This window comes from Cariama cristata, unplaced genomic scaffold (genome assembly GCF_000690535.1).
Source record: "Cariama cristata isolate BGI_N322 unplaced genomic scaffold, ASM69053v1 scaffold4173, whole genome shotgun sequence".
Lineage (NCBI taxonomy): Eukaryota > Metazoa > Chordata > Aves > Cariamiformes > Cariamidae > Cariama > Cariama cristata.
The window spans coordinates 97,306-120,372 of record NW_009607661.1 but is presented as its reverse complement, the minus strand read 5'-3'; the positions used below and the strand labels follow the sequence as shown (position 1 = coordinate 120,372).

At 36.4% G+C, this 23,067-nt stretch overlaps 1 protein-coding gene across 1 annotated transcript in view; it reads left to right on the top strand.

The window, feature by feature from the left end:
- The window catches only part of LOC104159006 (histone deacetylase 5-like), a gene marked incomplete at its 5' end in the record, with an annotated part of 98,561 nt that overhangs the window by 708 nt on the left and 74,786 nt on the right, over positions 1 to 23,067 (top strand). The window contains 2 exons of the mRNA XM_009696802.1: positions 4,057 to 4,176; positions 4,521 to 4,618. Coding sequence (XP_009695104.1) covers positions 4,057 to 4,176; positions 4,521 to 4,618 — 218 coding nt within the window. The remainder of the gene's footprint in view (positions 1 to 4,056; positions 4,177 to 4,520; positions 4,619 to 23,067) is intronic.

The following is a 23,067-nucleotide window of genomic DNA, read 5'->3' as shown; positions in this document are numbered from 1 at the left end:
TCCCTACAGAATACAAACTTTAAATAGTCAGATGTGCTTTAAAGAATGTTGTTGCTTTGGTAACCAAATTGGCCACTTCCCCCAGCTAGCAATGATTTGACTTGTTGTGTAACTTCAATATTATTAAACAAATCAACAGGTCATTCTCTCTAAGAAGTTTTCAAGTCATGTATGCCAGCTTTTGATAGTTCCCTGAAGGAAACCTACGTGATTAAAAATTCACTTCATTGGATTAACCTTGTATTTTAATAGAAGGCATTCTTACACAATACTTAATATGTTTAACGAATGGATTATTTAAATGCAGATGACATTTGGCATGTTGTCTATATTATTTTCATGAATAATGAATTGGAGCTCTGCCTTGCACTTAAAGGATCAGCCCAGTGTACAGCCCAGGGAAAGTTGAATGCTGATTTATGAGCACCATTTTTGTTTTCCTACAGTTCATGAGGAGGTGTAATAGGGTGTCTGACAAAGCATAGACAGGAAATGAACCCTGGCATCAAAACCTAACCTGTTACATCTGCACTTAATTAATTTTTGCAGGTGATAAAAGATTTAAAGACAAAATATGTTAAAGGGTTTTTGAAGTGCAGGGCTTAATAGTCTAAATCTTGTTCATATCTGCACTCATAATTAAATCTTATTGTGAAGTCATGGCCTTACCATCTAGCACTTTTGTTCAGTTAAACATGCGTACTGGCTGTTGAAGAGAAGCAGAGAAAGGGGGAGTGTGGGAAAAGGAATGGCAAGTGAAAAATGAGTGGTAGAATGAGTATATGGGTAGGTTAGATATTCTTAGAATGTTTTTCAAATATTTCTTAGAGTGTTCTACTATCACTTAAAAGCATAATTATACACTGCAAGAAACCAGTATTTTTTAAAAATTCGCTTCCACTGTATGTTGTATCTGACTTGAATCAGATATCCACTGTATGTTTGCTGACTTGAATCTGACAGTTCATTGAGTTTTACTGCTGTAAATACTGGCCAAAAGTGAATTCTATGTTTATTCTTGTTTTTTAATAAGAAAAACCTGATCAAAGTTTGCATTTTGTGAATGTTTTTAAGTCTTTCTGACTGTAGGCATTACATTTACTTTGTTGTGAAAAGAAATCACTTCCATTTGACCTATTAAGCCAATAAGCACTCAGGAATTCAGCTTCAATTTTGCAAGGCAAGGTTAAATGTGCAAATCATTATTTGTGCAAATGATTACCTGTGAAGCCTCCTATCCTTACCTAAGAAAGTAGACAGGGAATGCTCAGCATCTCTCTGACTGTATCCCATTGGCCAGAACAACTCAGCTGGTGAAAAGGGAGAAATGTATGTCTGACACAGATTACTTCATTCCTGGAGCAGTTGCAGTCCAGTCCCTAGTCTGCTCCATGGTCAGTGCAATGATGTACAAAAATTCATATGGAAAATTTCCTGTGTACGGAAACTATGGAGAAATCACAATCCAAACTGAATGAATGAACAAGTTAATAGTCTTTATGTCCACCAACAGAGAGTTTTGGACATCTGAAGGAAAGAATGGAATTATAGATGTTAGAATTGAAATTAACCTTTAAGGCTATATTTTGATAGTGACTAGCACAGCAGGACCCCATGCTGGTTGGCAGCTATACATGTTACTACAGTGTAAATGTTAAAAAGTAATATTCAATCCCACACATTAAACTGTACTCTAGTTACAAATTAGGTGTAGTCTTCATGACTGCTACATGTGCTCATATATAAATTCTTAACTTTTTAATTTTTAATCTTTCCTTCATTTTTTTCTACACTAAAACAAGTCTCTCTCAGCTTTTTTTTTTCCTTATTCCGCCATTTGAATAAATCTCCATTTTGAACTGACTTATGTACTCTGAATACATTTGATCTATTAAGGGCAGAATATGAACACATTTCCCACATGGTAATATCCGCAGTCTTAAACAACACATTCCTTTGTCTAAGCAGAGAATTTACTGCTCTTCAAAACAAGGTAAACCTTGGTGGAATTAAAGTTTAGTCAAGAATATTAGTTTTGAGATTTGAATAATAATAATAATTTTAAAAAGAGCTATGTATGCCCATTTAATATTTTTTCTTCTCATTTGAAAACTGTTACAGCAAGAATGTATCTAAAGCCCCAAATACGCATGGAAAAGAAAGATTAATAAAAATTGCAAAAGTAAGTCCCATTATGGTTTTAGTCACAGTCTCTGCAGATATATCTATATGGCCAACATAGCTTCTCAGGTTATTGTTGCAATCTTCGTTCCAAGATCATCCATACTTGCATGCATGTTAATGTGATCTGAGTCTGTTTTGGAGTAAACCAAGTAATTCTATTGCAGTTGAAGACTGGATGGGATTCTGGGGTTAGTCTGCATGCCAGATTTTACTTCATTTGCCACTCAGAGCCCTCTAACACTATGCTGGCTACCTTCAGATCTCCAACACCCTCACACCAGTGTGTGCTCCCTTGCACCTCCAACAAGTGTTATGTTTAACCTTGGCATTAAGTCACACTTGGGCTGTAACTTCATCCTCATGCTGTTTTAAGTACTTTCAACTGAGAAAAGAAAAGTAGCCATCATAATATTACCCCATAGAGGTCCCAGAGAAGGTCCAAGTCAAGCACAACGCAGTACAAGTAAGACTCAATCAATGTAGAGAGTCCTGAACAATGTGGGTGAAAGCATGGGCTACATCACCTGGCACAGAGCGTAAACAATGGGCAGTGCTTGCTGTGCTATTGGTAATGGTCTAGGCATTCTGTGGAAAATGTGACCATTGTTTCTCTGATACTAATCTTGGTTCTGACCTCATAGCATTTGTAAAATAAATACGGTCTGGGTGATAGTGTTGCCATTCAGAGTACTTTGTCTGTCCTCCTTCTGAATTCTCTCTTTAAATCAGAAATTTCAAAGGGATGGATTCAAGGAGGAGAATCCATAACATCTGTAACTTTTCAGCTTCTTACAAATGCCAGTGGAGAAACTTACAAAAAAGACTCAGTTTTCTTTTACCAAAAGGCAAGTGGATTTTCAATTTTCACTTGGAAAATTTCTTGTTTATCTAACACATAGCACAATAGTAGAATTATGAAAATAAAATTTAAAAAGAGGAAAAGTCCACATCATCAGCCTTTGTTATATAGATATACTGCCAGCATTTAGTTTTCAGTATTTTATTTAATGACAGAATTTCTTTTCACTGGTGTTATATAATGTTTGAAATATGGAGGCTGGCCAAGGTCACTCCTTGATTGTGGAAGGCACCATCCTATCTGCCAGATGATTTAATAGCTAATGAGATCATATTCCTATGTCTTCGACTGTTGCCGTCATGATTTTGCAAAAATGAAGTATGAAGTCCTTTCCGCATCTGGCATCTCTTTTGATGTGGATCTGACTGCTGAGGGACTGCTAACTGAACTGAATGTTTCAAGAAAGCCAATTTACTCAGCTGGTCGCAGAGCCTTTGACCTCAATAGTGGAACTTGGCAAATCAATGAATACACTTATGTTTAGTGTTCTGACAAGAATAGTGAAAAAGCTCTGTAAACCATAGATCCTTCTGCAAAATACTAGTTTGTAGTTTAAACATTAGTCTTTCTTCAGAGGCCAATGAGGCTAGTTAATTAAGCCTGAGGGGTTATGAACTGTTGGCAGTTAATAAGTCATAAAATTCCTCCATAAAACAGGATGCTAGATTCCATCACTGAGGCAAGGAGTACAAAGAGCCGGTGTATAAATATCTAATTGTACAAAAGGACTGGGATTTCTCAATGACTGCTCATCTGGAGTCTCCAGGGCATGCTCGCTATGGTTTCCTGATTTTTAGAAGCCAGTTTAAAAAATGAGTGCATTAAAGAGTAATTTGCCTGAAAGTTCAGGAAGTATGGGGTGGTGAAAGGAGGGGGAAAGGGAAAGACAAAAGGAGGGCAAGGGAGAGGGAGAGAAACAGACTGAGAGAGAGGGGGTAAAAGAAAGCAGAACTGAGCTCTCTACACTGAGTTGGACATTATTACATTTGTCATCTGTTTTCTTTCTCCTTTAGGATGTTCACCATGGCAATGGTACACAGCAGGCTTTTTATGCTGACCCCAGCATCCTGTATGTTTCCCTCCATCGCTATGATGAAGGCAACTTCTTCCCCGGCAGTGGAGCCCCAAATGAGGTTAGGTTTATTTCTTTAGAGCCCCATTTTTATTTGTATCTTTCAGGTAATTGCGTTGCATGATTACCCCTAATTTTCTTGTCCTTCTCTGGTTCTTTAAATTACACCAGATTACCAAATTGTCCACTGGGAGCAGGGGACCCGTGGAGAACAAGTGCATAACCCAGAGCAGTCCTTGTCAAACAAGGCTCGGTTGATCTGACACGTTGTTTGATGTTTGTTTCTAAAGCACACTTGAGATTTTTTTCTTTTTTTTTTTTTTTCTTCTTTTCCTTTCCCTCTCTCTTTTCCTCCTCCCTTTTCCTCCTCTTCACTCCTTTTGGCATTTTGTTCCTATTTTTCAGGTTGGAAGTGGCCCTGGTGAAGGGTATAACATAAATATTGCTTGGACAGGTGGCTTGGATCCTCCTATGGGCGATGTTGAGTATCTCACAGCATTCAGGTTGGTACCTTTTTCTCTTAAAGTTATGAAAACTGGTTGTTGAACATAAGCACATGAATAAGAGCTAATGTAATCTTGAAAGACAGGAGAATGACCCATGGTGAAACTAACTTAATCCTGGCATCCCAGTATATGAAAGGTAGTAAATAATAAAAATGGGTAATTTAATTGTTTTTATCATCCACTCAGTATCAACAAAAAAAAGTCTAATGATTTAATCTGTCACTCATTTTGTCATTATATCATGCCAGTAAAATGACTTTGAGCTTCCTCACTTCTCTGTTTACAAAATTTAAATGTAAGCTTTTATACCAAGGAGAAGAAAATTACTGTTCATGTTCATGTTGATTGCAGTTACATGCAGGTAAAGTAGACAGAAAGCAGTATGAAGTATGGTCCGAATCCAGTGTTCTTCATTCACTTAAAAGTCTCATCATGATGCTCACAGATTTGACCAACTGGCTTTTTCTAGGAATTGCAGTAAAGTATTATTTACTTAAAAGTAAATATTTACAAAATGTCTCAGTAAGAATGCTAGGAAATGTTGCATGCTGTATTCCTCTTTGCTTTTAATAGCTCATTCTAAATGAAATTTTATTCTTTCATAGGTGATGCGTCATAGTCTTTAGTCTTATTTTCATGGCACCAGAGGAGATAAAACCAGTTTAAAACACACTCTTTTAGACTTTCAGTCGTCCTGTCTTACATACAACATATCCTTTCATTGTACAGCAGTCCAGTGGAAGGGTTTAGTGGGCACTCACCCCTCAAGACTTGGCAAATGCTACATAATTGAAAAGAGATTTCATTTAGTGAAAACTGAAATGCAAGAAAGGCAATGAGACAACTAATGTATATCTCCAGTCACTTTCAAGAGTTTTAGTTTGAAGTAGTGCATTTACCTTATACAGCTTTTGACTATGTTCTATTGAAAATACATCACACAAAGCGTACAACTAATTTCTTTTTTTTTTTTTTTTTCCTGAAGCACTCCTGTGGAGTCCGTGAAATAATATGCAGACGGTCTGATAAATAACACACGTGGTTTCAAAGTCTAAGCCCTAGACACAGAAAAGGCCTTAAACATTCACAATATCACATTACTATTATTGTGGAAAAGGTTTTAATTTTATTTACAACATTTGCCTGTATTTAAAAAGAGTATAAACAGTCAGTGGCAGGGTCCAGATTTTCTACACCTTAGTATTGCCTCAAGCTTTTTCTAAGATCTGTCTTATTCTTTGATGAGATTTTAAGGAAGTTAGGGGACTGGAGGGTTTAAATCACTGGTATTAGTGTCTGATATTAATATATCTGGTATGATCACCCAAAAATTCTTGATTTAGATCCAACCTGTCCCAATAATGATATAGGTGACGTGGCCATCTAACACAGCAGAGAATGGTGGTCCCAGCTTATTGAACAGAAGACTCACATAACTGAGACTGCAACCATAATTGGTACCCCTGCTACCCTGACAACAAATACCTGGGCTTAATAATACCTTTTCAAATAAGTCCTTTGCAGTTTTAGTTTAAGGTACACTAGTAAATAGCTTGGAGTGGCTAATATTGCTGCTATACCTACTGCTCTGCTTCAGAGTTAGGGGAAATTTCAATCTCTGTGCCTGAGCAAAGCAGCACTATTCAGGAAAATAAAAATCATGTAAGCTACTACACACTGACTAATCATTTGCAGACATACCACTAAAATAAGTGCTTAATTATTTTTCTGTTTAACACAGATATATTCAAAGTAAAGTTTAGGATCTCCCTTAAAAGAATTACTGGTGGTGCAAAATTTAATGCTGCTATTTTAAAGGCATGCATTTAACCTTGCAATTAATGAAGGCTATACATTGTGTTAAAGAGTTAATTGCTTTTTTTTTTTTTAGAAATATAATGCTGTTGACTAATTACAATAGATGCTGCTGGTTTCATTTTCTCCAAAAGAACAGGAATGACAGGAAATATTTTCCTACACCCTAAGCCCCGTTTTGCCTGGCCATAATCTTTGTGCCTTCTGTAGTGCTTATTCGTATGGATTTGGTATGACTGGTATGACAGTTTTGAGTCGGGATCAATGAAGCAAACTGCATGGAACTTTGAAGGGCGAGTACAAAAATCCGTAAATTACATAAGATAGACCAGGTAGCTATTTTCTATGGATCTAGTTTGAATGGTAGGTAAATTTACAACTCCTGGTAAAGAGACAATTAATCTGTGGACCAGAATCTATCCCTGGTTTTATCCAAAATGTCACATGATGTAGCCTGCATTCTCAGTTTGGCCAGGACAGAATTGTGAGAGTAGTCAGGAAAGAGAGATCCACAGTTCAGTCCTTTAGCTACAGATGGAAAGGAAGGCACAGTCTTGAAGAAAATCAATAGAAGTTACTAAAAAAACCCAGCAAGTCAGCTGTTGTTCTGGAGTTTTGACCTGTCAGTTTTTAAGAAAATGTGTTTTGTAGATAGGAAAATGGGATTGATTTTGTTTTTTAAATAGATTGATTTTAGAGACAGAGTTGCAGAGAAGGTCCTAACTAAGGGGTGGGGAAATTGTTGGATATTCTCAATTTTAAGAGAAAAGGAAGGGACAAAACGGGGAGGTTTTCTTTTCATACCTACTCCCCAGTAGACAGAGAGGTTATGCAGTATTCAATCCCTGGCAAAGGCAGGAGAGGGTGTTGGTGAAAGTCCTCTCCAAAATAACCAAGGTGTGAATAAGTTTGCAGATGGGTGGAACCTGTTTGCAGAGAAGCCAAGGCTTCCTGCTTTCTGGTTGCCTTGAGAGCCTAACCCTTGGAGTTCTTAGGAACTGAGAAATTTGCATTAAAATAATCTAAAACTCCCTAGGGGCTACACATAACCTTCACTTTCCCACCAGCAAAGCCCTAGTTTCTTCCTAGAATTGCACCAAGAACATATTTGAAGTGTCAGCAACCATGATGCTAGGTAGCTTCTTACTGCTTGATTGATTGTCAAATTTCACAGCAGAGATCCTTCTGAATGATAATATCCACAGAAATAGAGACCAAGGCTTTTTTCTACCTCTAGAGTTTTGCCCATAATCAGCTATTATATGTGATGACGTATTTGATACCAGGTTTATTGTTCTTAGGCCAGAATCTGCTTGTAGAACAATACAAGCATTTACACACACACATATATATACATGGAGGTAGCTGAATATTAGTTATTTTCCGCTGCATAAATGACTAGATAAATCTATTTTAAGTAAATCTGGTTGGTACTAAATGAGATTCCAGCTCACTCTTCCTCCAAACTGTCCAAGAAAATATTTCTATTTCTTCAGGGAAAAGCAACTTTCATTTGTAGAAATGCGGAAATATGAAGATGAGTTAGAGGCATACACAGAATAATCACTTCAAAGGCATCCTGAGTGAGTGACTCCAGTGGGACTCTAGTGGAAAACAGGAAAAACTATGATGCTGGTTTGCGTCTGCCATTTTGATTTCAATACTAGATGAAGAGTCTTTATCGTATTTTTAAATTAACTCTTTCTAGTGCAAAATCAAATTTAAATGGTTGTAGCCGGTTTGAAGATGAAGACTGCTCTTTCATGTATAAAAGAATACATTTTCCTTTCCATTTCCTTCCCATTTCTACTAAGAAAATATGTTTGTTCATGTTAACTACGAGGAGGTAGTAGAAAATGTAGGAAACAGATGTTTCTGTAGGATGGAAAAGAAATAGAATCAAATCACTGTATCTTTTAATTTAGCCAGAAAAGTTTTGTTTGATGTTTACCATAGTTAAGCAACTGGTCTAGCTACAAAAATCCATGATATAGTGTTCTTTTTCTAAAGGGCAGGCACCTTTTCCCCTATGATAACAAAAAAGCACAGCTCTTTTCCTTTATTTTCAAGGCCTGATGTATCTTTTCCTCTAGAGAGTTTTGTTTCATCATTTACTTCCACCTATTCAGGTTAGATTTGCTTTAATTTCTTTGAAAGCAATAGAAGATGGTGGCTATTTTCTAAGAGAACGATACTACACTCGAGTTTATGAGGATGTAATCCACTCTCTTCTGCCAACATTTACAGAAAAAATAAGAGCAATAGTCAACTACTAATGTTCAAGCAATTATTTTCATAAGCTCCACATTATACCGGATGTGCTCGGTAAAGGAGACAGCAGGCAGAGGCTGAGGTCTGTGTTGTACATACACACAGGTATATGTATGTACTTGGAGTTTACAGAGGATAGGAGAGATGTGTTTCCATAGAGCAGAATATAGAAGACGCAGGAAGCAGTGGAAAATATGTGAATGTTCGGAAGAGTGAGGGAGAAGCAAGAAACAGAAGAAAACTGGGGTGTGCCTTCCAACTGCTTTGCACTGCTTTTATTCAACAAAGAAGCTGTAAATTTAACTTAACCAGCCAGTACGCTCTGGCTGCTTTGCTCTACTCCAGAGTAGCATAAACCAGCCACAGCATATCAATGAACTTGGCCATAAAAGCTTATGTAAAATGAAATGTGTGTGTGTGTTTCTTGCAATGATTAGAAATAGCTCATGATAGTATTATCTTTGAGTTCAATTTTTAGAAGTTGCTTGTATGATTTTAATTTAAGAAGGTGAGCAAATTCAAAAGACATAGGTGACATTAAGGCAGAGTTAAGGATGAACTATATCCATGATTTAATTTAAAATTTATAACTACCCCCAAATCATAATTTTAAACAAAGAGAATTCAAAATTAAAATCATACTTGAGACCACATATCTTAAAGTGTAAATATGAAAGAAAATGAAGGTGTGCAGAAAATCTTTACTCTGTCTTACAGTTCTCCGTGCTTGTTTTGGGAGAAAAGAAATATGTTTAAAATTCTCTATATTCTAATCTCTGATCAAAAATATTAAGAAATATTCATTGTAGTTTGTGGCCTTACATGGCATGGTTAAGGTTGTTTGAGAGATTGTGTTCATGTATACCAACTCTTTTTTTTGACCTATTTTTATATTTTCTGATCTGATGATGTTTAAATTTGACATTTCGAATGGAAAAATTTGTAAATGTATTTTTGTTGTTTTTCAAATAGATTGTCCTTGTTAGCTCTGTTTCAGCATAGGTACTGACTATGATTTTTTTTTTTTTGCTTTTTAAGTTACAATTTCATACATAAACCCTAAAAAGAAAACTCAGAGAAAATATTGCTATGTTTTCCTTATGCTTTTTCATATAAGTATACATAAATAGTATATATTTATATATATAAATTTTATTTTCCTGTAAATTTTACTTTTATAATTTTTTGTTCACTAAAGAATTCGAGATAACAACTTTAATAAGTTTTGTGTATCCTTTTGGTATTAAGTTTCATGGTCTTAAGTATATGTGTCTGAGAAACAAAAATTCTTTGTTTTAGCTCAAATCACTAGTCTTCCACTTCTGTTAAATCTATTTGTTCATGTGTAGATGAAGTGCACATTCTTGCCTATCCATATTTATTATTTTAAATACATTTGCATTATCTGTGTCATGTCCTTTCCTATTTTTCTTCTCTCAAAATACAGTATTTCTGATCTTTTCAATCTCTCTTCATTTAGAAATGTATTCAGTTGCCAGCTCATTTTAATTGCTCATCTCTGAAGCTCTGCTATTTTCTGGAAATGAGCTAAATACACCACATGAGGGCGAACCATCGATTTATATTATTTTGAATATTATTATGGCTTTCTTTGACATCACTGTTCTGCAATATTTTATAACTCTCTGACTGAGTAGGAACCTTTGTTTCTGATAAATATAGTGAAAGAATGTAGGAGACAAAAATCAACATTTTTCTAGCTGTACCTAACTATTTACAGTGAGTTATAGAACAATGGTATATGTGATAATGTTTAATGAATTTCACCAGGAAAAACTTTAGAGAAAAAAGTTCTTTTAGACAGTAATTCTAAATACTCATAACTTAATGCTGTTATTTTTATGGCTGTGATGTCCAGAGGCTGCTGCTGAGGCTATATTATGCTAGACTAGGTCTAAAAAATATGCTAAGAATCAGTTTCTGATTCAAATGTGAAGAGATAAAAAGGCAAAAGTGTGGGAGAGGAAGCAAAAAAGTCAAGTTAGCTACTCAGCCTCGTAAGTCAATAAAAGTACTAGAAGTAGGCAGAACTAACATCTTCAGAACTTTAATCTGTTGTGTTATCAGTAAACTCCATTGGCAATAACCTCAGACTAGCAAAATGCCTTGTTTTTCTTTGCTAATGAAAGTAAATTATTTATTTCTGAATATTTTGCTTTACAATAACTGGTAAAGATTACCTCAGTTATTGTTATCTCTCTTGTCTATTTGCTGACAACAAAGTGTTCACCATTTATTTCACTATGTAAAGAAGAAGACAGAATCTTCAAATCATATGTATGACAGGCAGGTAATGATTTACCCAAATGTAGATGGACATTGTTGAGAGTGCTAATTACCCACAGTCATTGGGCATTGTCATGGTCATAGTACTGCTTTTATGAAGAAAAAAGTAGCTAAATAGAACACAGTCATGGAAGCTCTAGAAATTTTTACAATTGTTTCCGTATGGATGTATATAGCTTGCTTTCAGTTGCTCACAACATTCTGCAGAGACGTAAGTCACAGTTTCAATCAATTTTTCATTTCTGATTTTGTCCACGTCTTCCAAGTGTCTTTAAATGATAAGCTTTTAAACCAGAGATGTCTTTCTTTTCCCTTCTGCTGTAGAAAATGTCTTAGGAGCAATTCAAGGAAAGGTACACCAAACAGCTATAAAAAGATGACTTAAGAGTGCCTGAGCAGTTCCTTTTGAAGAAGTTTGAAGATAGATGCTTGTTTGGAATAATATTTTTTAAACCTGCTTAGAGTATAAGTTTGATACATAAATATTCAGTAGTCCTGAGGATTTGTGACGTTTCAATATTTTTTTGAGTGTGATCGGGGAGGTTTTGTAATAATGGTAAACTTTCATGTTTTTTTCTTATTTCTTGGCAAATATTCTGAGTATTCAGATGATTAGTATCGTGGGGATAAGGACAGAGTCCTTAGGAAATAGAGAAGCAGAGTTAAAAGCATTTGAAACACTGGTATAAACAGCTTTTCAATTTTTTTTTATACTTCAAAGTTCACATAAAACTAAAACTGGTAACACTGTTTATAACCTGCGACCTCTTGTTCTTCCTACTTGTTTATTTTTATTTGGAAAAATCTAACTTCTCACCAAACTGCCCTAAATTTTCACCTTTACTGTACTAGGATTTTTAAAACTGATGTGATGCTCCTTTCATTCACTGGAATTACAGAAATTAAACCTTTCATTACAGAAATTAACTAGTGTCGGTTTACTTTTCTACAGATGCACAGTTTCTTTTATTGACATGGCAAAGTAGGGGGTGGAGGAGAAAGGATAATAAAATATGGCATGTGTCAGGTTTCTGTGGTTCAGGTTAAAAACTATTTGATTAAAACCCCAAGCCATACATGGTCTGTAGTTTCAAAGTACTTAAAAGTACCTGAGCTCTTTTCCAATATAACCATTTTCCAGTTTTTATCAAGCCAGAAAGATGAAAGAATAGAGGTATATGGATAAAGAATCGCCACATTGTCAAATACTTTGATGGAAGGGTGAGAAATATCACCAGAAACTTCCTGGAAGAACTTAAACAGCAGCAAGAGTACAGAAGATATTTTTATCCTAATAGTCAAAATATCTGCGCCATTTAGATGGAGATAAATTTCAGGTCTGAATTAAAAGTCCTACAGCAACACTGAGCGATTGTATAGATGTCCAGCCCCAATTTAAATTTTGTTGCTTTATAATAACTTTTGAGAACTACATTGTAGCCTGTAAAAAATATCCACATGTTCTCTGCTGGAACAGCTCCAGACTGTAACAGAACCACTAGATTGCACCCTGGTGCTTTATGTATTGTTTAATTGTTTTCCTTTGGTGGATATTTTTATTAAAAGCCCATTACCCAGAATCAGACAGAAGTGTTGTTTCAAGAACAGCAGAAACAGAGGCCTTTCAGCTACACAGTTCTTATTCATGCTTTCTTTAGCCAGCTTAGCTAATGAGACCTCCACTATTCTTCTTTTAATACTTAAAGAAGAAAAAGAAATGGGAGTTTTTATTTTGCTCCTTTCAAACATAAGTAGGATTGCAAAGAAGCATTGTGAGGTTCTGTGTGCGCTCACGCACCTGTGTCTCAGTGTAAGTTTGCATGGGTACCTCCAGGGCATGCCTGTGCTTATAGATATTCTCATGCTTTTGCACCATTAACTCCTTGGAGATATTTTTTAATCCTAGTGGTTTTGTGTACCTGTGCTACACTTTACCCATAAAGTAATCGAATGAAAGGTATAAGTATTTTTCATAGAAGATATGTTGTAGCAAATAAAGCTGCAGTAATTCTGAAGAAAAATAGGAAAATCTGGCAAGAGTCAGATTTTGAAATCCTGAATTATGGTGAATAACACTGTGCTCAGTGCTGCAAGATCTTATGAGGTTTCTTATTACTGGATGTTGTTGGAGTCCCAACGCTTGAGTATTTTATTACTTTTTAAAGTCAGCTTTTAGTCTTGTGGAGAGATGTTTGAAACTATGAAAACATAAATGTCTCAGAAATAGATATCTAATGAAAAAGTTCAGGGAGGTCTATGACTCATGATTATGTGGTATTAGCAGTACTGCTTGGGCCACCAGTAATACCATTAAACCAATGCAGTTTCTTGAAGAATAAGTTGTTACCCAGTGTGAGGGAATCCATCCCTCACACTTCTCTTTGAAGTTCACTTCAAACTCCTGGACATTAATTGTTTCTTACAGGCAGTATAAGAAAAACGCTCAGTTGTAGAGTGACTTACCATGTTTGGCATATTTGTGTATGTTTTCATGCAAAGTGGGGTCTTTGTCCTGTGATCACATATACTAGGGTCAGGATTTAGAAGTAAATTGATCATTTGTGTCATTAGCTAATGCAGGTCTCAGTTCTGCACATGAACATAATTCATGGCTAAGATACAGTGTTGTTACTTATACAAAATAATAGCTTCTTACAAAAGTCATTGTTAAGAGTTTGTGAAAGCAGAGGCTCTTCACCATGTAAATGTGGCAGGATCTTACCTTAGATACTGTGACTACATTTAACCTAACTGAGCAATCCAATGTTTAAGATTATATACAAGCACTTTCATGAGTTGTTATCCCTTGAAACAACAGAAGGTTTCAAAGTATTTCATTAGCTGATTCATATGTTCACCTACCACAAGCGTTCTAGTCATAACAGGTGTTAAAATAGAGTTACCAAAATTTTTAATTTATAAAAAAATTCATGAAAAATGAAACCAAACAAATTATAGCACAGTATAAACCAAGTTGAAAGTAGTTATGTCTGGGATGCTTTTCTTCTATGTCATACATAGGAGTGTACATGCATATCAGATGATATAAGGTGGAGGGCTGAAGGGACGATGCAGCTTATTTGCTTCTTTTCTCCCTGTCAGTAAATTGACTGATCTCTGCTGCTTTCTCCCTCCTGTGCAGGGTGTGCATTACTGAGTAGAGATGACTAAAGACAGCAGTTCCAGTAAGTAGCAACTGTCCGTGGTTTTGACATGTGATTTCTTCTACACTGGAACAAAACCAAAACTATTTGAAAGTTTCCAAGAAAACAACTAAGTGTGTGTTTCAAACCCTTTCATGACAATGTTAATCTCTAGCCTCATGGTGAGGACATCACTCTAGGAAACAAAAAAACCCATCCCTACATGATTGAAGACAATTTCTTGTCCCCCATTCTTACAAATCAGGGATTTGAACCTGACCTCATCACATCTGAATTTAATGCCTTTGCTGTCAGACTATTTGGAATGTTGGCTTCCCCCCCCACTCTTAAAAGAAGTCTCCCTCTGAAAAATATCAAAGTGATGTACATCTACAAAAAGATTATGTTTTAGTAAAAGAGTACATTTCTTGGAAAAGTTACAGTTCTAATCCTGCATTGTTAGGCTGATAGGAGAGTGGGGGCTAATTACCTCCCTATCCAATCCAATCCTCCTATCTTTCTAATCAAAATGTTTACAGATTAAGAAAGTATTGTTGTTAAACCTCTGCAAGTGCCTCAATTCCTGTGTCACAGGGACTTCTCACTAATGCTTTATTAACATCTGCTTCACTGTCTATATGATGAACTCTGTATGGAAAGTGGTTCCCCTTGTTGAAAACAACAATTTGTTATCTGCTCATTTACTTCATTTTGTTCTATAAAAAAAAGAGTGTTTCAAAAAGTTGGCCATCATTTTCAATATAATTGTTAGAAACTGCAAGCAAAGCCAGCAAGAGAAATGCAGAGTTTGTAACAGCTTAAAGACCCTGTGATTTCCAACTGATCAAGAAGGCAGTGATTTCATTCTCACTCTGTACCATCAGATGGACCACACTAAGTATTAGCTGCCCCTAAAAGTGAAAATATGCAGTGGATGAGTGTTAATTTTGACTTGCTCTGTGTCAAGTTCAGTAATTGGTACCTATGTAAAAAATCACTGAACAAACCCAGAAATGTTTGTGTCATCTTTTGTGGTCTTGCAAAGTAAATTTAAGAACTTAAAGATATTGGAAATACTTTTCCAATAGTACCAAACAGTAGAAATAATCTTCCAATATTGAAAATACGCCCCCCTTTTTCCTTTCACATTTCTCTCTTGGAGTCATAATTTAACCACTCACCAAATTCTTCACAGCAGCCCTAACTCCCCTTTTCCTCCCACAGCTCTGTCCTATGCCTCTGATCACAAAGTTGCTCCTCATCTGTTGTTCTTCTTCTCAAACTCCTTTGCTTGGCAGCAGGGCCTCATTCTTTTTCATCTTCTGATCTACCTGGGACACAAGCTTTGCTCTTCCCTTATTTATTTATTTGACATCTCATTCCCCTCACAAAAACCTCTTGTCCTTGTGATACAATCATGGTTCATTGAAAAGTGCTGTTAAGCTCGCTCTCTATCATCCTCTCTCCTTTCTCCCTCTCTATGTCCAAGACCATTGAGTGTACAGATTGCTGTCTGGTCCAGTTCTAGACCTTCTCCAAAATACCACCTCATCCTTCCTTTCTTCTGAAACCATTCTTAGCATAACCCCCTCCTAGCCCAAATCTCAGACTCTATATTTCACCTTCATTTTCCTTAACCTGTGTGTCATCCACTTTTATTGATGATCTTTGTCCTGAAACTTCATCCTTCCCTGGTTTCCATGCTTGGTAGCCCCTGGCCTCCACCCAGCATTTCAAGTAGCTCCTTTAACTGGTCTTTTGCAGGAATCAACATTTTCCTCCTTGAACATTCTTCAGTGATTTCATGGCATTCTGCTTTTGGTTTTGGTCTCTTCTCCTGCTTCTTTGTGTCTGTCTAGAGGACAGTTCATCTGCAATGCAAATCCAATTATTGTTTGTCAGCCAATTATTTCTCTGTTCTAGGTATGTCTCCTCTGTGCATCAAGAACATTTATAGTAACTTTATGATACACTAGTTGAGGAAATCTGCCTTTAGATCAAGTTCCACCTTACCAAACTTTTGCCCCAAGCTATTCCTAATGCCACTCTCTATAGGCAAAACCATCTTTCTGTCTGTCAGTCAGACAAGTTTTTGTGGTACCTTTGACCTTCTACCTTGGAAGTCACAACCCAGCAATGTCTAAATTTTGCAAATTCTTTCTGTAACATGTCTGTGAAACACAGAATATACTACCATTCCAAGCAGCTAAAGTGATTTCTAAGGTTCTGCCGTTTTGTTTTATTATTGCAATGTCATTCTCAGAATGCTCCTATGAATTTAATTTTCCAGATCATGATACCAGGTACAGGTTTTCTGCTTTTTCTGGTGCTTTTTTACTTGCAGGGTATTTTCATGAACAGTTACAAATCTACTTCATTAGCCTCCTTGAAATCTTTTATTACTTTTCTATTTTGCTATATTGCCTCCCACAAAACTGGACAGTAGTTAAATTCCTATACTGTTAAGGTTGCTTCTGATTTTCTAGCTTGTACAACTGCCTGTAGATCCCCGAGTGCCCATAGAGTATATAGACAGGACCCATCTTTTTATTCAGTCTTTGCAGTGTCTTATGCAATGGGCCTTAGGTTCATTACTGTACCTCCAATGCATTGTACTGATATAAATGTGTTTGTTATTATTAAGGATAATAGTAAGATGCAAGGAGTTAAAAGGTTAATTTGGGAGATGTAATAAGTTGTTCCTCTCCCCATCATGTTGCATGAGAGGTACACACCTCCAACACTGGTGACAGTGGCTACTTGTGAGACATGGGGTCATATGAGCTAGTGCACTGGTTAGGACCAAGGCTAGAACCAGGTAGAATCAGGTCTTCTGATCTGATGCAAAAGGGAGGGTCATTCCAGGGCTTGAAAGAGGGAGATGGAGGGATTTAGTCCTCTAGCCCAGATGGAAGACATGGAGTTCTTTGGGTTTTATGCAAATTTTAATTACTAGTATTTATTTGGGACATGGTGACACAGACCTGTATTCTGGAACTGTTCTTTGTCAACTGAGATGCAAGTATGATTCAGTCCTTCCCCAAACAGGCTTTGGAAGTGTGATCCATCCTCTGTCCATCTACCTGAGGAGCAGAGGTATCGCTCACTATCATTTCTGCAGCGTCTACCATCTCATTAAGCCCATGAGCGTACGTATCTTGTTGACATCTGAGGAAAAATTATGATTATCAACAAAATGTAGGGACTGTTATACAGTGTATCACTTCAAACGCAATGAGGTTATTAAGGCTTAATTACATAAGAAACAATATACATGTTTTGCAAGCTTGTAGAAAGTCACTTGCAGAAGTTAAGCAAGATATAAGAGTTTCCTAAGTTTTTATTATAGTTTTATTTCCAGCAGTATTCTTTGACAAACTAAATAAATTACTGCATGTATTGGACCTCTGAGGCTTGGGGCAAAGAATGGAAAAATTATTTACAAAAGCTTGAAAATATTTAATCACTAGAGGCAGGGGGCAACTGTGTTTTAATTAGCAGTTCCTCAGGCCATTGGCTGGCTGGAGGCTTTCTCAAACAACCACACAAACGCACTGAATAGCTGTTTGCCAGCCTTAGGGTCAGGCCTGAGATGAAACAGATAAGATAATTGGCTCTAATGAAATCCAGAAGGCCTTGGCTTTCTTGTTTGAGCTTGGATTTGAAAAGTGCGTGTGGAAGTGAGGCTTAATTCAAACCAGTCCTGAACTAGGCCCGTTTTTCAGTGACTTTGATATTGTTTGAAGTTCTGAAAGTGTTCGCCACACCACTAGCCTGCTGGGCTGGGCCTCCCCGGTCACCTTAATTACTGAGCTTTATTGCTGACTTTACTACACAGGAAAGGAGCCATTATATGTTCCATCAACATCAGCTCTCCTCAGATTGGAGGAAAGGGCAGGGTGAAAGGCCACTGTAGGAAGGCAAAAACTTCACTTTGAGGTAGTCAGATCATTTACCCGTGTTAAATTTCACTGTGCTATGTGTGTACATTCCTCACAACACAGAAGCCCAATTTCCATTTTATTTTAGCAAGTGATTACTTTTCAAAACATTTTGTTTGTGTCTGATTAGCAGAAGGCGACATTTATTCTTAGAGGTGGAAAGAAGGCAAATTGTAACAAACGCCTAATTAATCATCACAGAGGAAAGAAATCTAGTTAAAATCTGTAATAAAGAGAGATTGTTCTTAATGCTTCTTTGAAGTGGGAATAAGTGAGGAAACCCCTATGGTGTGTTTGCAGACCTGACACCCTACAGAACTGACTCCTTATAGCCAGCCTGATATCTTGAGGGTAGCTTGTAACGTGCTCTCCAAAAGCAGAAAGGCTCCTGTGAAATACTGTAAGGAAAAGCAACAACTGAGGTATTTTAGCAATGTTAGTTGTGAGTTATTCTCTTCAGGATAATTACGTTCAGAGTTTGGTCCTAATCTGTTCAGCTGCTCCAGCTGGTGGTGCTGCTGGGAAAAAAAGAAGCTGAACTTGGGTGCATGAATGGGTTTTCAGATCTAGGCACTCTATAGCAGAGGAGATGTCTCTCAGGCTTCAGGAGCCAGTGTCCCTGGAAGACTGCTTTTGAGAAACCTGGGACAGATCCTGCAAATGCTTAGACGTGTGGCTGAATATATTTACATGTTAACTCATTATTAAGTCAATCAGCCTACTCGCCTGAGTAAAGTTACACATGTGCATTTATGTTTGCAGGACTGGGCCTCCTGGGGCTAATGAAAGTGTACAATATTGGCCAATTTGGGCCAGATCCCATATTACCAACACTAGCACATAATAAAAGAAATATTGATGAATATTACTTTCTAGTGGGACCGGAACTGTGAAGTTCAGATCAAGATACACAAACATTTTTTCCATGAGCTCAGCAGGCAAATTGGAAAGAATTGAAAAATCAGTTCTGTTGCTATCTACTCTGTGAGCATATTTTTTTTTTTGTTTCCTTTGTGTTGTTTGTTTGGTTTTGTTTTGTGGAGCTAATATTTCTCTTTTTCTTAAAGCTTGAAAATGTCTTGGATTCCTTCATAAAAATCAGAAATGTCACAAAGATACATCCTGCAGAGTATTTTCACTGTTTCACAAAGAAGGCTTCTGTAATTCAAGATAGTTCCATTTTATGTTATTTTATAAATAATATACATACTATAATGCAAATTTTATATATGTATAGCTGAAGATTTTTTAACACAAAGGACTCCTATTTAAGAAGGCTGAAGGCTTCTTGTTTTTCTTCCCTTTCATATGGCCTGTAATTTTAACATGTTTTATGTTAGTAGAATGGCAAATTGGCTATATGCTTTAAAGAGAAGCAGCAGGTTCTAATATTTTTATCAACATTTTGTGAAATTTTAACCTGTTAAACTCATAGCCAGCATCACAGGGAGCTGGTTATATCCTGATGCGTATTTTATTAGCACTAATGAATCTCTCTCTGAGCTGAGAAAATATCTTTTGAAATCATCATAATTCATTACAATTATCAGAAAACAATAATTTCCCTTCTAATACAACAGGTTGTTTTGTGAGAAAATAGCAGGGTACGTGTCATAGCGTGAGAATGTGAGAGTTCCTATAAGAAATATTTCCAGATTGGCAGATGTTCTGCTCTTTATTAAACAAGAGATTTTGTTTGCTCCCATTTTTTATAACTAAATAAGAAGACACAAGCTTCATTTTTGATACCATGCTTCCTAAGAGGTAGTTTGGGCTCTTAATGTTGTAATTCATAAACCTTGTCTAATTGTACTTTCAGCCGCATTCCTATTTTGTGAGGCTAATGTGATTTAGAGGAGCATATATGATGATATAATAATATTATAGTATATTGGAAAAGATTTATTAACTAGGAGAAGTGAGATTATATAACCTATTAGTGATTTAATTCATAGCTTGCACATATGCCTAATGTTCTCTTCAATAGCAAGAATAGGATTACAAAATCTACTGGTGATTTAATTTGACCTTTGCACATCTGTCTACAAACTTTATAGAGTAAAGTTAAGCTTAGGTGGGTGGTGTAAGTCAAGCAGGGGATAGTGACTGAGGAAGCATTTTATTGCAGGAAAAAATTCCCTGGATGCATAAACCACTTATTTCCAAGGTTTCTAACAAGGTTTTTAAGGTAGTACAATGCTTACTACTATAAAGGGTCTTTTTTAATGTGGGGAGCTGAGGACTATGCAGTTTCTTAATTTCCACCTTACTTAGAATTGCTTGTAAATCTGCAATTTAATAAGAGGAAATCTAGCAAAAATATTCATAAACTAACCATTATCTAATATAATGGTGTTGTGTTCTGTGTTTTCAAAACACTACAGAGACTACACAGAAAATCACTGACTGAGCCGAGAATAAATGTTGGGCTTCATTACTTTGACTACTTCTGTGAAAAGCCTGCATCTTTAAAATGATAGATTTAAAAAAATTACTGTTAGATGTTGTCTTTCTAAATATCCATCTGCTCTCTTGTTAAAATTTTCAGGTAGAAAACCCATCTGCTCTTCTGTTAAAATTTGAAGGTAGATTTTGGTTCTGCTTTTCATTATTATTTGTTTGTATCTTGTATCATTTTAGAATGTGTAAAGAAGAGGTAAATTGAATCACTTGGGTTCAGTAAGTCACTTTTAGATGCAACAACCACGACAGATGTTTTGGCAGCACTGCATTCTGTTGTTCATTACATGGTATTTTACACTCTGATAACAAGAGGGTAACTGAAAGATAAATGTCATAAAGAACATTTAATTGGATGCTGGATACTTTACCTGTTTATATAATTATAGATTGTTTTCAGGCATCCTTTACCCTGGTAAAGAATAGAGAAAGAGTTAATAAGGGCATCACCTAACTAAGGTATATACATGTGGCTTTTTGGCTGTGACTTTTCTTTGCTGTACTCAGTAAAGACAGTGGGAATAATTCACTGCAGAGAACTTTCACAGAGCATGCCATAGGTACATAACTGTTTTGACTGAGGAATTCAACTGGGATACATTTCTCTCATCATGGCATATGCTATATTCTCATAGATAACTTGTGTGTGATGTGGGAGATCAAAGGACTGTACTTTTATTTCCATTACTACAATAAACTTGAAAAGAATAAAAGGGAATAATGGTGAATATCACATAAAACAAATGGGAGATAATATGATTTGGAGAAAAGAACAGTTACAGGAAAAATGAGGATAGCATGCTTCATTATTGTTCTTGGTTGCAGTGTGAAGTCTCGCACCTGCTTGTTAACAAGGTCAGATTTAAGATTAAGAAAAACCAGGAAGTGCTTTTAGTTGCATATTTTCTCCTAATGGCTCCATTTCCTTAATTTTATTCATATGCACAATATTCCAAAGTAACTACAGTGATTGATAGTGCTGTAATAAAACACAGGAAAATACACACAAATTCATTGTTTCTTTAAAAATTTAAAGGACTTCCCATTGCATTCTATTTATTATTGTTCTTAAAACATTCTTAGGAGAAGTGAAATTCTATTGTAACAGTAACATGAAGCATTACTTTGAATTTACAGTCAATCGTATCTTATATGTCTTAAAAGATGGAATACTAATTCACATAATTTAAGTTAAAAAACAAGTAACTTTTTATTTAATGAAAACTATTGTGTACCTGCAGTTGCATGATATTTGTGGCATATTAGGTTGTGTAAGGACTGTGGAATTAACAAAGTGCTAACTCCTATATTGCCCACGCTGCTTATGAATACTATTATTCTTAGTAAAATCTAGATAATAATTGTTATAAGTTATTGTAACAGTATTAGCTGTCCAGATCAGACTATGATTTTCACAATGAAAAAGCAGCAATGTGCAAGCCAATGAGTGGAAACAGAAGGTTCAGCCCGCTGTGTAGAAACAATTTGTATTAGTGTCCTAAAGGAAAATGTGGAAAGCAGCCTCAGACCCTAGTTGAAAAATTTGACCGTACAGATGTAATTCACTTCCTTATGTCCTTTCTGCTTTGAACATGAAGAGAGAGGACTTTATATTTGGAAGAAGAAGCTTGAGTTCCTCTGCTCTCTGCCCAGGATACCTTCTCTGCCCCAGTACCTTAAGACTGGACGGAGAATAGCATTAATGAAAGGCGTCCTAGATTGGTATCTCTGCTGGAGCTTTTAGCTTGATTGACTCAGTAATATTGAAGAAGTGGTGATTTTTGGTTTCTTATTTCACACTAGGTAATGGTTAAAAACTAGCATATAAACAGAGTCGAATTCAGGGTCAAACTCAGAAATCCAGCCATGTACCTGCAATGTACGCATCCTCATATGAGCAAGGTGTCTACTTTCCCATTGTGGAGCTCTGGGTGATACAGTCAGCCGAAGGGAGAGAGCTGTGTGACTCACCCTTAAGCAGGAATATACATTGGTTGTTTGAATAACTTTCTAGACTTCACTGCCTGTACCCAGTGGAACCTTGATTCAGTTCTCAAAAACAGAGAAGTCCAGTGCCACATGAGATGCACTGGAGGAGCTGAGGTTTACTGCTGTGGCTGACAGCAATGGCACAGGATCTCTGGGAGATTGTGCCCATTTGGAGAGTCAGCAGGTGGCCAGAACTGGTCCCCATGCAACCCCAAAGCCACTGGATATCTTCACATAGGTAACTGAACTGAATCCTCTGTCTGCATGGAACATAATGAGAGTTTAGACCCTCAGCTCACACATAGACTCCTACAGGATATGGTTAGGTGTTTGCATCTGGATTTGGATGCCATTCCTGGTTAAATTAATCTCTATTCTAGGTAAGGTTTATTTACATACTTCTGGGAAAATTAATCATATTTTCATCCATATATAGTTAGGGAAGTTGTTCTAAGACAGTGTCTCAGAGTATGCCCATACTTCTATATCCGCAAAGAAAGTGTAGACATGTTGAATCCAG